The sequence below is a fragment of the Solanum stenotomum genome, chromosome 1 (genome assembly GCF_019186545.1).
Source record: "Solanum stenotomum isolate F172 chromosome 1, ASM1918654v1, whole genome shotgun sequence".
NCBI lineage: Eukaryota > Viridiplantae > Streptophyta > Magnoliopsida > Solanales > Solanaceae > Solanum > Solanum stenotomum.
This window is the reverse complement of record NC_064282.1, coordinates 17,705,868-17,721,689: the sequence shown is the minus strand read 5'-3', so window position 1 is coordinate 17,721,689 and position 15,822 is coordinate 17,705,868. Positions and strand designations below refer to the sequence as shown.

General features: G+C 33.4%; 2 protein-coding genes across 2 annotated transcripts; one reads left to right on the top strand and one right to left on the bottom strand.

The window, feature by feature from the left end:
- Positions 1–6,124: 6,124 nt before the first annotated feature.
- Positions 6,125–7,353, top strand: LOC125845340 (GATA transcription factor 4). The gene is made up of 2 exons (XM_049524832.1): positions 6,125–6,471; positions 6,563–7,353. Exons 1-2 carry the CDS (start codon positions 6,244–6,246, stop codon positions 7,115–7,117), a joined length of 783 nt encoding a protein of 260 aa, XP_049380789.1. The 5' UTR covers positions 6,125–6,243; the 3' UTR covers positions 7,118–7,353.
- Positions 7,354–8,512: 1,159 nt separating this feature from the next.
- LOC125845321 (RGS1-HXK1-interacting protein 1) lies at positions 8,513–14,699 on the bottom strand. The gene is made up of 9 exons (XM_049524810.1): positions 14,320–14,699; positions 12,927–12,993; positions 12,761–12,838; positions 11,878–11,930; positions 11,270–11,353; positions 11,005–11,057; positions 10,848–10,912; positions 10,640–10,698; positions 8,513–9,103 (listed from the first exon to the last, which is right to left on the bottom strand). The coding sequence occupies exons 1-9, from the start codon at positions 14,569–14,571 to the stop codon at positions 9,014–9,016; spliced, it is 801 nt and encodes a 266-aa protein (XP_049380767.1). The 5' UTR covers positions 14,572–14,699; the 3' UTR covers positions 8,513–9,013.
- Between the last annotated feature and the right edge of the window lie 1,123 nt (positions 14,700–15,822).

Sequence of the window (15,822 nt, the reverse complement as noted above, 5' to 3'; positions counted from 1 at the left end):
AAAATAAAACTTTGATGTATCCTTTCTTCCGTGCATGTCACGTGCTTCAGTACTGTCTCATCCATCTCTCTCCCAATGTGTTACTGACACACTCTTGTCATCTCTCTTTCTCTCCATATAGGATTCTTTTTCTCTTCAAAACACTCGTAATATTTAGACCTCACTCGTAAGATTATATTCTTATTAATATTTTAAAGAAAGATTTTAGAAATTTTAGATATATCAAATGATATTATATATATACACACACATTCTTAATCATTCATGTACAATTTGATTGAAAAAATATTGAATTTTTCTGAATTGGAAAATTTAATAATAAATTCATTAGTAATTAGTGGTAGGAGTGAGTGAGGCTAAGGAAATCCAAATTAATGGCCTAAAAGAACCTTGCAGCTTCGTCATCGGGTGTGACCTAGTAATCAAACCTTTCAAATTTTAGTAGAGGTAAAATACGAGATGATTTTAATTCTCATATGTTTTAACTTTATAGGATAGAGTTATCTAGTACGACAGTATTTGTTACTAGTCGATAATAATAGATATCCAATAAAATTAATTGAGACACGCTCAAACACCATGATTATAAAAAAAATGAAAGGATAGGTTTGTCATGAATGACAAAACAATGACAAGTTGGATGCATCATCTCTTGTCTATTCTTTTCCCTTTTTTTCTCGTGCTATTGTCTAGTAAGTATAGTAGTAAAATTGGAGTAACAAATATAATTCTAAAACTTTATTATAAAGGAGAAAACTTTTTGCCTAGCTCCCTCTAGAGAGGTACGGACCGTACGTAAATTTGATTTCACCCTCAAATTCAGTACCAACTGCACTTTCATTTTTTTTCACTTCTACTAATTTGTTATACAGAAACTGAGATTTAACAAGTTTTATTCTCCAAAAAATCATCATTAATGGCATTACATCACTCTTTTGATCATAGTGTAAAGTCAGAACCACCTAGCTGGAGCCAACTGTCACCACATATGAGGCCCCACTCAATCCACACTATTTTCAATTTATTTATTATATTTAATTTATAAAATTAGTAATTCTTTTATATTTAGTATTTTCTTCGTCTTAAATTATGTGATATTGTTGATTTAACAAAAATTTAAGAAAAAAAGAAAAAACTATAAAAATTTATGATCTTAAACGTTTCTTGATCATCTATGTGATGTGGCTATAAATCATTTAATAATTGTAAAAAATACTCCCTCTGTCCCAATTTATGTGACTTGCTTTCTTTTTTAGTTAGTCCAAAAAAGAATGATACATTTATATATTAAGTTACAATTTAACTATAAATTATCTATTTTATCTTTAATAAAATGATTTACAGTCACACAATTTTTTATTATTCATTTTGGACCACGAGTTTTAAAAGTCTCCCTTTTTTTCTTAAACGCCGCGTCGAGTCAAACTACCTCACATAAAACAAGACGGAGGGAGTAATAATTTAAAGTTAAAATATTTTGAACTATCGAGACATGATATTCTTTTTGTTATTGATTAAAAATGAAAGTTTGTCACATAAATGGGGACAAACAGAGTAACTCTTTACACCGTAATCTTACATGACATATTTAAAACTATAAAATTCAAAAGATATTTTAGTATATTTAACATGTTTTTAATTTAAGATTAGAAGATTGACACGGAATTTTTAAAAAAATTTAAGATTAGAAGATTGAAACTGAAAAAGTAGTAAAAATTTACTACAAACATGTTTTTTAATATATAAATTATAGCATATGTTTTACATTAATTTCTTATCACTAAACCACGATTATTAACTATCTATATATTTTCATCTTTTTTTATAAGTTGATAGTATAAATTGATGAAAATAGTAAATACACGTAAATTTGATATAATAGTATGTGAGCCTATTATTTCATAACGGGAAGAATAATAAATTAGTTTATTCTGGGGAATACGGAGAATCCATGCAACTAGCAGCCATATGGATGGCAATGGGGCAGTGCGGGGTGGGGCGGAGTGGGTTAAGCTTAATTCATAAAAATTTTAATTTACCCTGCATAATAATTTTTTTTTATTTTCAACACGCCCTGCATAATTTTTTAAAATATTTTTTTCTAGATAAGTTTGATACTAAAAATAAAATTCCCAAAAATAAATTCATTTTTTCATTAAGTTGTATTAATTTAGTAATTAGTAGGATAGTGACTTAAAATTTTATTTTTTAGAGGTCAATTGGGAAACATGTAAGAAATTGTATTATTTTTTATTGAGTCATTTTTATTTACTATCTTGACTATTTTAGTACTTTAAAGAATTTATTTCCTATCACTTTTAATTTTAAAAAAACCCACTTCAACCCGCCCCGTCCCGCATTAATTTTTAAAAAACCCACTTCAATCCGCCCCGCCCCTTTGCCATCCCTAAGCAGCCAATGTAGGCAGATACCTTGCACCACTAGCCAATGTAGGCAGATACATGCAAACGGGAGCTGGTGGTGAATTTAGAATTTAAATCAATATATTCAAAATAAATAAGATTTTATTTTACGTATTCAATAAATTTAAGGAGAAGAAGAGTGAGCACCGACAAGGGGCAAATAAAAGGAAAAAAATAATTTTTCTCTGGATTGATTATTTATTTATTAGTAGTAAGTATATGTATACTATAATTGATTGGTCATGTGATTTGATTAAATGGTCACATGACAAAGGAGGCAAACCAGTGTGCTTTCTGCAACTGTGTTACTCTTTTTAATTTATTAATTTATTTATTTTCCAGATCTTCTTTTCTTTAAATTATTTATTACTATTCTATATACCAAAGTGATAGGAATTGAATACAAAATTTTAGTACAATAAAGAAAAGGAAATGATACCCATGGAACTAAATTATTGATGATTCCTCTGCTCATAACTACACTCCAAAGGAATCCCCAGAAAAAGAACCACAAATGTTTGGGGAAAAAAAATAACTGCTAAGTAAGCAAGCATCTAAAATTAACATAACAAGTGCTTAAGTAATAAATGTGAGAAAAATGAAAAAACTTCTGCCCCTTCTGTGATAAGAGTTTTTGATTTCGAATTTTTTATATGGAAAATTTTTTGGTGAAAAACATGATCCTTGAATGGTTCCTATCCGATGCAAATCTAAATTAGTCAAATTTCGAAGTAAGAACCAAAAAAAGTGTTAAGAATTCTCACATAGGAAAAGGGATGGAAATTTGGTCTCCTTATATGGATTTGGAAAATCATTCCAAGCTAACTTTTGAGGTTGAGTTAAATCCAAGATCCATTTTTATATTGTATCAGAGCTAGGCTTATCCCAATTTTTCGTTCACTGATGTTGTGCCTCCATATTAGTCGGGGCGTGCAGGGGAGTGTTAAGAAGGAAAAGGGATGAGAATTTGATCTCTCCTTATATGGACTTGGAAAATCCTGCAGAGCCCAAGATCCATCTTTACAAAAAGAAAAACTTTTGGCCAAGCAATGCTTTAGTTTAATTTGTGAGTTAGATTCATGTTAAGAAGTCGAATTGAAGTTAATTAGATTTCATGTCTCCTGTTCAACTATTTGTACTATGATCAAGAGAGGAAAAAATGTTAGAATTTTGTTTAATTTTTTTGACTTTTTTGCCCAATACAAATTCACTGTATAATTGAAGAGTTACATTCACGTTAGGAATCAAATTGAAGTTAATTTGATTCAATGTTTCATGTTCAACTATGTGTGTGATCAAGAGGGAGGAAAATATGTTAGGATTTATTTTATTTTTTGACATTATTACTCAATATATAGCTACAAAAACTTTATAATTGGAGAGGTAAAAACATTAGTGAGAAAGGATTGTGGATAAGAATTGAGGAAATAATTAATAGTGAAAATAGGAAAGAAGAAAAAGGTATTATGTCCGTATCTGAAGAAAGTGCAGTGGTCACTACTCACTAGCACGGGAGGACCACAATCGTCTCATCAAATTGCACATGAAAGCAACCATGCACTCATGTATACATTTTATTTAGGGAAAAAGGACAAATATATCATTGAACTATCGTAAATGGTATGCAAACATCCTCCGTTATATTTTTGGGACATTGGTGCTTCTGCCATCCAAAAACTAGAGCATATATACCCTTTATACTAACGGACATACACGTGTCATAATCCTATCCACCGATCCGACATTTATCGACGGATAAGATTGCGTCACGTGTCCCTATTTAGTCTTCCGTTGAAGGGCATATATGCTTTAGTTTTGGGACGGCAAAGGCACCAATTTCCTAAAAATATGACGAAGGTATTTACATACCATTTATGATAGTTCAGGGGTATATTTATCCTTTTTCCCTTTTATTTATTTTTCGATTCAACCTTCTCACGGACGAATGGTAGTCAGATGCGGCTCTTAGTGATCTAAAATTAAATTTTAGTGAAGATATTAAATTATTAATATATTTTTATAAAGTATTCTTCTAACTTTTTGAGATACAAAAATTGTTAATCACTTTATTTTAGTCAATTTCTATTAATAGTTCTTATTCAATTGATTAATAACTAATCTGATATTTCTCCATACATAAGTTAAACTTTATTTTCCTTTTTACGGAAAGATTAAATTATTTATTTTTCAACTCTTTAGAGCAAAAACTGATCGAAATTCCTCTATTTTTTAATTCGAGATTTTATATCTGAGCTCTAAAAATGAAATAAAAGGATATATATTTGACATATATGGTTTTTTTATTGGATCATGCCAGTAGAATAGGTCAATAAAATAATTAAAATGGATAGGCTTTTATTTCTTATAAATTTAATATTGAATAAAAATTTTATATGAGCAAAATTAATGAAAAATTATTTACTCCATTTTCTTGTTTTTGTTGTTGGTAGACACATATTCTCTTTGTTTTCCGAAAAAGACAAGATTAAAAAAATTACAAAAAAGGATAACTTTTTGCAATATTTTAGAGAAGGTTAGTTTGAATCAAACATTCGCGGGTGAATATTACAAGTAACGCCTTTTCTTGAGCCATATGCACCTAATTGGTTGAGTAATTTTGTGAATAAAATATCAATAATCAAGTGACTTTTAATTATATACATCTTAGAGAATTATTCTTAATTGGATGATCATCAAAATTAAAGTTAAAACTCTAAACATTCTGGGTTAAAAGTAGTTGTAAAATCATTCCAGAATAGTACGTTTGAAGGAAATTTCTCCATAATTTCTAAGTCATAGAATCTCGAAAGTTACGTCGTCATTTTTAGTGATTAAGAAACTTCCCATATAGTTTGCAATGTAACAGCTAGAATAAATCTATAAAAGGTTTAAGAACTTCATTTGTTCATTAGTTAGTCTCTTCGTTTCAAAATAAATGATGTTTTAAAATAAAATATCAATCTAACTCATCTCAATTTGTGATTAATACAATGCTCCTCAAATTATACCGTACTAATTAAATGATTACGCCATGAACACATTTGTGCATCCTTTTTCCTACTATGACAATTCATTTACTAAAACTGGTAATGATTTGCTTGAGTTTAAGATTTTTTGTATCCTTGTTAATCAGCATATTATCAACAATCATAGAGTCTAGCTAGTTCCAAAGAAAAATTGGTAAAGCCTTGTTGAACGACCAAAGTGGGCTCATGTACGAGATAGGTGCAACAAATACTGATGGTGCTATTTTTCATAAATTCTGTTTTCTTTCACACAGAATAGTATGCAATCCTAAATCTTAACTTTAAAATTGGAGGTGAAATATGATTACCACCCGAACTAAAAATGTAACTGATGAAATGGCTTTGATCTGACTCTTGTTTCCTCTAGTTTTATAGCACGCTAAGAAAGATATTCTCTATTTGTTGCTTGACTTGATAGAATTATTTAGAACTCTCTCCCATAGTCTTTCTAAAAATATAAAGACTATAAAATCGTCGATGGATTGTTCTAAGAAGTAGTTAATGGAGGGTTAACACTAATTTTAAAATGAAATTAAGTAAAGTTGTGACCTAATATCACGAGGAAAACTGGTGATTTTCTCTTCACGTTGTTTTGTCTCCCCTCTTGCCAACCTTCACTTGCACTCTACTCCTTTATATCTATTACTATCACACTTCTCACCTCTCTCCCCTCACTCTCAACACTCTATTTCTCTCTCTAAAACCTTCTCTTATTAGAGAGAGAAACTCCAGAGAGTCGACACTTTTTCGTCTTCTCTAATTTTCTCTTATATAGCTCTAGCTCTACTACAATAATGGATGTCTACGGCGTGCACTCTGCACCTGACTTGTTTCGTATCGATGATCTTCTCGATTTCTCTAACGACGAAATTTTCTCCATTAATAACAACTCCTCCAACACTGACTCTAACCACCACCATCAACCTCACTCACACAACTCCTCCGCCGCCGGAGCCGCCAATTATTACGATGCTCTTCTTCCTAATTCTTCCGACGATTTCACCGATAACCTCTGCGTTCCCGTAAGAATTCTCATCAACACGGACTAGTTTACATCAATTATTCAGAAATTATAGCTGTTTTTAATTAGTACTATTTTTTTTTTCGTTGCAGAGTGATGATGTAGCGGAGTTGGAATGGTTATCGAACTTTGTAGAAGATTCATTTAGTAATTTTCCGGCTAATTCCGTAACCGGAACGATGAATATCAGTTCCAATACTGCGTCGTTTCACGGAAGGTCAAGAAGCAAACGTTCTCGCTCTACTTCAAGCTGGACATCGTCACTCCAAAACACTAACGCTACTACTTCTATGAAGAACAAGGAGAGTTCAGTATATACCAGAGAAAGGTCGTCTTCAATGGATGAAGATGTGCCACGGAGATGCACACACTGCGCTTCGGAGAAGACGCCGCAGTGGAGAACTGGGCCTCTAGGCCCAAAAACACTCTGCAATGCCTGTGGAGTTAGGTACAAATCGGGCCGGCTAGTTCCGGAATACCGACCCGCAGCTAGCCCAACTTTTGTGTTAACACAGCATTCAAATTCTCACCGGAAAGTTATGGAGCTCCGTAGACAGAAGGAAGCGATCCATCAACCGCAGCAACAACAACAAATGCTGCCGTCGACGGAGGAAGGAATGTACGGACATCACTTTCGGGTCTGCTGACGTCATATAATGAGAGAAGAGACACGTGTCTTCACCGCCGAGCTAACCGTGGACTCCTTTTTTAAAAAATTATTATCATCATGCTAATTTTACAATCTGAAACGTTCTTTTTTTCTTTGTTTAGTTTTTTTAATTTCGTGGGATTTTCTTGAGAAAATAGAATTTCAGAATAATCTTTATGGAGTAGTACTATTATTATTGTGTTGGTGTAATTTTTGGAAATTTGAGCAACGCATTTTAATTGAATTTCGCAACTGCCGATTGGGGTTGCGTGATGGGAGGTGGGCTAGGCATTGCACGTGACTCGTATAGGCTTCAAAATATTTTACATTTTACGTCACGTTGGATTAAACAGTAATCACATGGCTATCGACTGAATATAATCAAACTTACGCTTATCAAGTCAGCAGATTCAATGTATCCCTATACTAATAAAATGAGTACAAATATATTTGTTTGTGTGTCACAACTAATCATAATAACATATTCAATATAATTTTATAAATGAAGTATCGAGAGGGTGAGTTGTACAAAATTTTATAGTAGAAATATTATTTTCGATAGATTTTTGGTATTGAGAAACTCATTTTCCCAAACAAAGTTGTGGATGTTGTCTAGTGTTACTTACTCGATGAATTGCAATAATAAGTTGTCATGGTTACCAACATGGGTTATAGTGCACTGATTGAAGTGTTTTACCCTTAACAAGAGGTCTCGGGTTCAAGCCCTGGGTATGGAGAAAATTTTGTTGGGAGCGCTACCTCCGAATGGGCGTGCAGTGCAGTGCGCGATCCAGATTTAGTCGGAGCTCCAATGTGAGCTCCGGACACCGGATGGGAAACCAAAAAAAAAAAAAAGTTGCCATGGCTGGAGTTGTAGTCCAATTATTGAAGCTTCATTTTGCATTACTTTGCTACTCTGTTTCTAAGCTAGTTCACTTCCAATTACGGACAACTGTTCTTCTCTAATGTGCAAAAAGTTTAACCATATAGTTCTGTTCTGTAAAAATGCAGATATTCTGAGGGCCTGTATGGCCATGAAAATAGCTCTATTACAGTACTTAATTAAACTATCATATCTTGATAAAAGAGTAAAGGACAATAATGACATATTTCGAGTTAAAAGTAAAAGTCGGGACACAAATGTTCTTGAAACCAATTTCACTGTACTAAAAATACATCTTTCACATGTACTGTCACTTTTAGCATAATAGAATATTTTTTCATGTTTTACTTTTAACATTAATTACTTATTCTCATAGTATTATGATCATCAGATTTTCTAACAGGCCGAACCTGGATATCTGAATCGTTATTTTCACGGAAATATCTCATCTACTATTAACTTCACTTTCATTCTTCTTGTCGGGGCTAAACAATTGGTGCACATGAACCATCAAAAAACACTACAATGTTACTTCTCTTATTAACTTTGAATTGGCCAACTATGGCTCATCAGTTTGCTTAGTACAAACAGCATAACTAGTAGCTCAAATTGGCCAACTGCTAGAATTTAATGGCACAGAGCAGGAATATGATAGTCATGACAAAAGGTTTTTCTGTTTTTGCTTGTAAATTAGTGTCTGAAGTTGTACAAAGCAAGGGTTAGATTCCAGCAACAGCGATCTCTAGTCATTAAAAACCCCATGCCCCAAAACTTCTACTCAAATCATCAATTATTCAGAATAGAAAGAAAAAAACAAGCAGAATCCCTGATTCTCAAGGCTGTGCAGCGAAGTCAGAGTTGATAACTGAACTATAAAATGACCAGAACCGGAGCTTCCTGAATGCTCTTTCTTAAATGAAAAGGAAGCAAAGTGAAGGGAGACAGAGAAACAGAATTTGGCGCCTGACGTCCACCATGTGTTGGATCATATAAAACAAGAGTGCAGTTCAGTCAGATGGATATGCCATAATTGCTTATCTTTGTAACTTCCTTGGTGAGAACATTCCTTTCCTTTTTTGCCTCTGAAGCAAGGTTGGAAACCTGATGACAGAAATCAATGTCATCAAGAGAAGATGGTATAATTTCCACTTTTTTTTTTTTTTTGATGAAGGAGATTTCATTAGAAGGCATCAAGAAGATGCAAGGCAAAAAACCATGGTGTATGTGGCCAAAGTCTGATTATATCAACTTTTACTTTTTTCTTTTTAGAATATATAAGTGGGAAATGGATAATTTCCACTTATTTATTCTAAAAAGAAAAAAAGTAAAAGTTGATATAATCGAACTTTGCCACATACACCATAACATCACAGCATTCCCATAGCATGTTAATGATTTGGATCATTTAACTGAAGGAGCAAATATCCAAATTGAAGCCCTCGTTTTGGATTCTAAAAACTAACACTTAAAAATACATCATTTGAATCTTAATCAGTTGAACTTCATTACAATTTAACCCCACCACATATCAGATAAGTGAAATATGCCTAATGTCATACCTGATACCATATGGTCAAAGTATTATCATCACTAGTCAGGAGCAATTTCGGTAATTTTTGTAGTAAGTTTTTCTAATATTATTTCGGCAGAAGTTCATACAGGAATATTTGTTCAAATAATTGTAAAGTAATATTTTTGAAGTGCAACAGAGTTCTGTGAGATGAAAGAGAAATTATTTGTTAGTCATGCCACATCTCAAAACGTACCAAAGTGTGCATTCCAGAATTTCTCTTTACTCTCAATCTGAAATTTATAGAATGTGCTTGGCTGCTGGTGTGTATTACATGTGGCAAGAGAGGAACAACCGTATATTTCAACGCAAATCATGGACAGTTGAAGTGATTGTGAAGATGATAGTTCAGAAAGTTTACTTTCGAGGGAACTTGAAATCCAGGGTAGCTAGGAAATTGCAAACTTTGAACTTCTATCCTAGTTAACAAATAGGTCCGATGTCTAGAAGTTTTTGGTTGTAACCTTAATCACTGGGGCTCTATGTATGGTTGTAAGGTTGTTTTTCAGCACTGCAATTCTCATTTAGGTAATGGAAAAGTTCTTAGTTACCAAAAAAAAAGGTGGTTCATATGTGTTAAATATGCAAAGCAGTCAAAACAAAGTCAGATTAAGATAGTACAGGCATTATATTATGTTTGATTTCAATTCTTAAAAGTTACTACATATTGCAACATTGTTTAATAAACAATAAGCATATTTATATAAGAGGAATGGGCAGGAGGTGATTATAATATCAAAAGGAAAAAAAAAAACTAAAGTGGAGTTGGCTTTCGAGGATGCAAAGATTAAATTCCCAATTTCTTGTAACCCGTGTCTCCTCCCAAATTTACATTGCAAGGAAGTAGGATTTACAATGCAAAGTCATATGAGGAAGCAGTCAACTAACTGGCTCAATCAGTCATGCTTTCCCATTTTAATTTTCTTGTAAGGCCAAATCTCAAATTCATAGTTCAACAAGTGCAAATATGTTTTCATCTCTTATTTTTTCATAGCAAATTTAAGGTCTTAAGGAAATAGTAGACGAGCCTATTTGATATTTAGAAAAGAGCAGTGTAGGGAACTTACTTGTGACCGGAAGAGTGAAACTTCTCTTCGGGGAAACTCTTTAAGAACATCTTGAAGACCTAGAGAAAACATATATTAATCAGAGAAGCTCCTACCTAATAAATCACTTATAAAAAATATTTGATTTGCTAAGCTATGACTCATCCATATGACAAGTGAGGATTATGGACTTCCTTGAACAAGGATAAACAGAGAGTTGATTGCAAACCTGTAGCTTGCCTTTCTATCTTATATGCTGACTGTATGACACTACGGATTTGTTTGCCTGCTTGCCTGTATAAAGCATTAAGATTGAACAGAAAATCCATCATGTTAAGAAAAATTAGTCATGAAGTATACACAACAAGGCAGCTGGAAATGCAAACCTGAGTTTTGTCCTTCCTCGTATCATCTCTCCTTCAGCTTGTATCGCTTGATTCTGCAATGATAAGCTAAGAGTAAGATTCACTTCACTTCATGAATTGATTTGTCTACAAAGTAATGTAGTTTTTATTGAACTAATCAAATAGGCAATCATCACTAACTTTTACAGCTTGACAAACATTTGTTCCCCCAGCACCAGTTAAAATGGATCCGTCCAAAAAAAAAAACGAATCATAACTTTAAATCAGGGAAAAGAAAAGGTCATACCTCCAATTTCGCACTTTCAGCCTTCAGAAGGTCAATTGACTTCTGTAATTCTTTGACTTTTGCATCTGCCCTAGAAAGCAAGGCCTGCTCCCATGATAAAAAATTAGAAATTCATTATTAATGTGATAAATTTTGTAACAAAATAACCTGCTACTGGTAATTGCCACAAGAACTCAAGCTACTCTAACCAGACAGTATACCCATGAACAATGATTTCAAGTGTTACAAGCCAAATCAAAAAATTTCACAGGAGATATAAAGAATTAAGCAATTTGTCCACTTTTATCATTGGTTCCTAAGCATATAATGAATCTAAGGTCCTCCAATTTGTAACAATACAACCAGCTACTGGTAATTTGTCAAAAGAACTCAAGCTATTCTAATCAGACAGTATACCCATGAACAATTATTTCCAGCATTACACTAGCGACATCAAATATTTGAGAATTGGTAAACATAAGCCACATCAAATATCTCACACTTGACATAAATAGAATAAGCAATTTGTCCTCTTTTATCGCTGGTTCCTAAGCATATAATGAATCTAAGATCCTAAATGAATTTCAGATATACTCCTGTGGAGAACAACATGAAGCACTGGTAGTTACCTCTTCACGCACAAATAGCCGCATAGCACTGTAGTACAAAAAACGCCTTGGCCCTGCAAGAGTAAGGATCACTCAGGCAAACAGGAAGACGAAGGACCAAACAGGTTGGACACACATGAGGCTTATGTACAAAATTTTGAAGGATACATTACATTGACCTCCTTTTTAGTTATTTCATAATAGCTTAGATCTCTAACCTCTCTTTTAGTCTGCATAATAACATAGATCTAAGTTAAGTTTTTCCAATAATTGCATTTACCTTGCCTCAGTTTCCACAAAGAAGGCCAAGTATTAACAAGATGATTAGCTTGACACTTCTTGCTGATCTGCCCATGCTATAAAATGTGACAACTAAATAAAAATATAGGGCACAAGGTAGACATCAAGAAAACACAATTTTTTGCAAGTTCTCCTTATTTTTTGACACGTCGTTCCAAATGAAATTGTTACAATAAACCTCAACTGCCAATAGAAGACCTGATACATCAGCAACTTTGGCACATCAAAGAACAAACCTTATGACAAAAGGGCAGACTTTTGTACCAACTATTTGAAGCCCAATGCTGCAGCATGTCATCATAAACAAATAAGAGGTCTCTCTAGTTTTAACAAAGTACAAGGGAGGTTAATTAAATTATGTAATGATATATTGTATACATACCTATGATACTCAAGTAAGAAAAGTCCAATCCAAGCAAGATGATAATAGACAACTAAAGCTAGGCTAAAATGAGCCAAATGCACAATCAAACACCCTTTGAGTCCCTTATCGTGTGGGACCCAAAGGGAATGAGAATTAAGTAGATAACACTTTGACTATGTCAAACCACATGTGTCCATCCCAGAATTATCATTCAGCACCTAAAGACTTGAGTAGACTTACGTTTCAGACCCAGGACTCCAACACCAAGAACTGCTCCAGTAGTTGCTAGGGGGTGTGAAGCAGCAAGGAGAAGACCCTCTGCAACATATTCTCCATTGATCAAAGCTAAGGCTATGGAGAGAAATTAAAACACAACATAACAATTGGATGAATGGTAAGAACTAACCTTTGATCTTCCCAAAAGCCAAGTCCTCATATACACTATATTCAGACTTCAAATCTTGCAAGGTATCCTGCAACCAGCATGCCCAAATTTAAGTAACTTATGCAATGACCAAAAGAAAAACACGTAATCATTACTTAAAAGAAACCATCTTATTTGAGGTTAGCATAAGTAAGGGGTTTTCCTAAGAGGAATAGGTCTCGGAAACACACAATAGGGTTGTATCATGCATCATCTGCTCCAATTTTTATGCAATACAAGCCAAATACTCCACCATGGTGGGAAGAGATCTGATAGAAGGGAAACAAAAGCAAAGATGATAGGGATAGTATAATCTTCTCATTCATCGTGCAGCATGTCATCCGACATCCAAAGCAGATGAGGCTTGATTCCTCCCAAAATCCATAATACCGTAGAGAGTATCAAGAACTAAAAACAACCTAACAAACTCAGTAATTGTTGAATAACGAAAAATATATCATTGCAGTTTTGGTTTCCTCAAAAGCCTCATTATTTTTCCATGAACCGAAATTATTAACCAAGTCAGTGCTCAAAGTACTGTATAAGCTGTCTATACAATTCAACCCTAGCCATCCACAATCATCTCAATCTGCCAACAATCCAAATAACACATTTTTCTCTCTTTACGCCTAAAACGCAAGTGAAATAAAAGGAATCTTTTAACGATTTCTACATCTCTCTCTATTTTGAGACATTTTTCTGTTTCTTTCATTAGATGTGAGCCAAAGGGGGATAGTGGTGTTGGACATTGACAAACTAAGATGTGGTAGTTTAATATTATTAATTCCTATAATTTATAAATAGGACAAACTTCAATAATCTCAGCAACAGTGCTCCAGTTCTCAGGTTTTAATTCATCAAAAATAGATGCACTTCTATGGTTGTCCAATTTCAAGAATTGGACTGAGATAGTTGTGTTTTGGTAACTTGTGCAACAAATTTCCAGTTATTTACTTTTGAGTGTTGAATATATTTTCTCCAAGGAAAATATAGCCACCAAAGAGGAGCTAATGCTTCCTTCTGATAAGCAAATCTACCCTCACTTACAAACATCATACATCTTTACTTATCACTTACTTCAATCAAAACGTAGAGATTGTTGTGAATATAAATATTATCCTACCCAGTACAATTATCATATCGAACAAACCATGGAAAATGAATCTCCCAATGTAGCTTAAAGCATTTGAATTGAAAGTTGCAGCAATGAAACGAATTGTACTTGTAATTAAGTTGATATGGAGCTACGGGGTCAAACTGCTAATTTGGAAGCAAAGACATACAATAAACACTTGCATTGGGAAGTCATATAATTTCTAACGTGACATGAAGAAGGCATAAAGCATACATATAAAGCAATAATAATGGAACTTACAAGTGTTTGATTGAAGTGCGCAGAGGAGGTGGTTAAAATCCGATTGAGACGAGATTTGGTCACCACAATTGCATTCTCGAAGGTGTCTTCTGCGGTCTTCCGGGCAAGCTGCGCCTGTTGCACTGCGTTGTCGATCCATGGGACAGCCTCTCCCAAGGAATTTGACTTGTCTTCGTGATTAACTCTTTCTGGTGGTAACGACAGCGACGGTGAGTTTACATTTGCTTCCGATGATTCGGCGATTGCCGCCATGGTTGAGTGATAGCGTTTTGTGAAATGGGACTTGGCGTGAAGGTAAAGGACGATCTTCCGTCGGAGTGTGTGTTGGACCCGAATTTGTTGCAAGGATCCAGCTTGAGGTTATTGGAGCAGGAGAGTAAATTGCCAGATTGATCCCCAAATTTCACTTTGGTTGCAATTTGTCCTCGTTCGAGTATTGTTCTTTATTTTATCCTTAATAATTTACTGATTTTAAATCATATATCATATATATCTATATCTATATTTCTATTATATAGAAACATGAAGCCAAGGACGACCAATGGCAAACCTGTAATTATACATATTATGCAAGGGTAAATTAAACATACATGCTTCTGGACCATTTTTTTTTTCTTTTCTTTTTCATCTTCTCGATCATTCTTCAGGAGATTTTTTTACAAAGAAACGATACTTTAAACACCCAATTGAGTTTATCAGCAAAACATTTCATACTTGAGTCATTGGCTCATTGCCCATTAATGGAGTGTTTTTTTTCGAATTTTTAACCCAGATTGAAGTTCCCTTCATTGTTCTTTCGAATCAGTCAGTGTTGTGGATTTAACTATAATCATAAACACCCAATCGATTATCTTTTATCATTTTTGAGCTCTGAAATAACCTATAGTTAAAGAATCTCATTAATGGAGACTCGAACGGTTATCAATAATGGAGGATTTTGAAGTTTTCCACCAAAACCTTTTCTATTCGGTATGTGAATTTCTATTCGGTATGTGCGTGATCAAAACACGCACCTTCTCGATTTAGTTGATATTGATTTACTTACTAAGGTATACTTATTTAGCTATGAATAAATTTGAGGAATTTTATTTTATATTAGATGCACCTAATAGTAGTTTGATAGTGTTTTTTTTTAAGAATGCAACGGTGCTTAGCTTTTCTATGTTGAGCATTCATAATTCATGTATAAAAAATATTGGTCTTGTCATGGCTCATAATCAAAGATAAAGATGAAACTTTTACTATAACTGAAAGATCCATTTGAAAAAAAATATATAACTAAAAGTTGCTTACTGACTTTCATATGTTATTTATGTAGGTTTTGATAAATTCACTGTCTGTTTTGTACCAGCAAGAAAAATAAATATTATAAAACTGTGAATTAATGATCTAGACTGAGTTTTTGCTTTCTTTTAATTTAACACATTTCACTACCATGTTTTAATGATATTGTTAATTTCATAGAGTATTATTTATGTAGGTTTTGATAAATTCTCTGTCTGT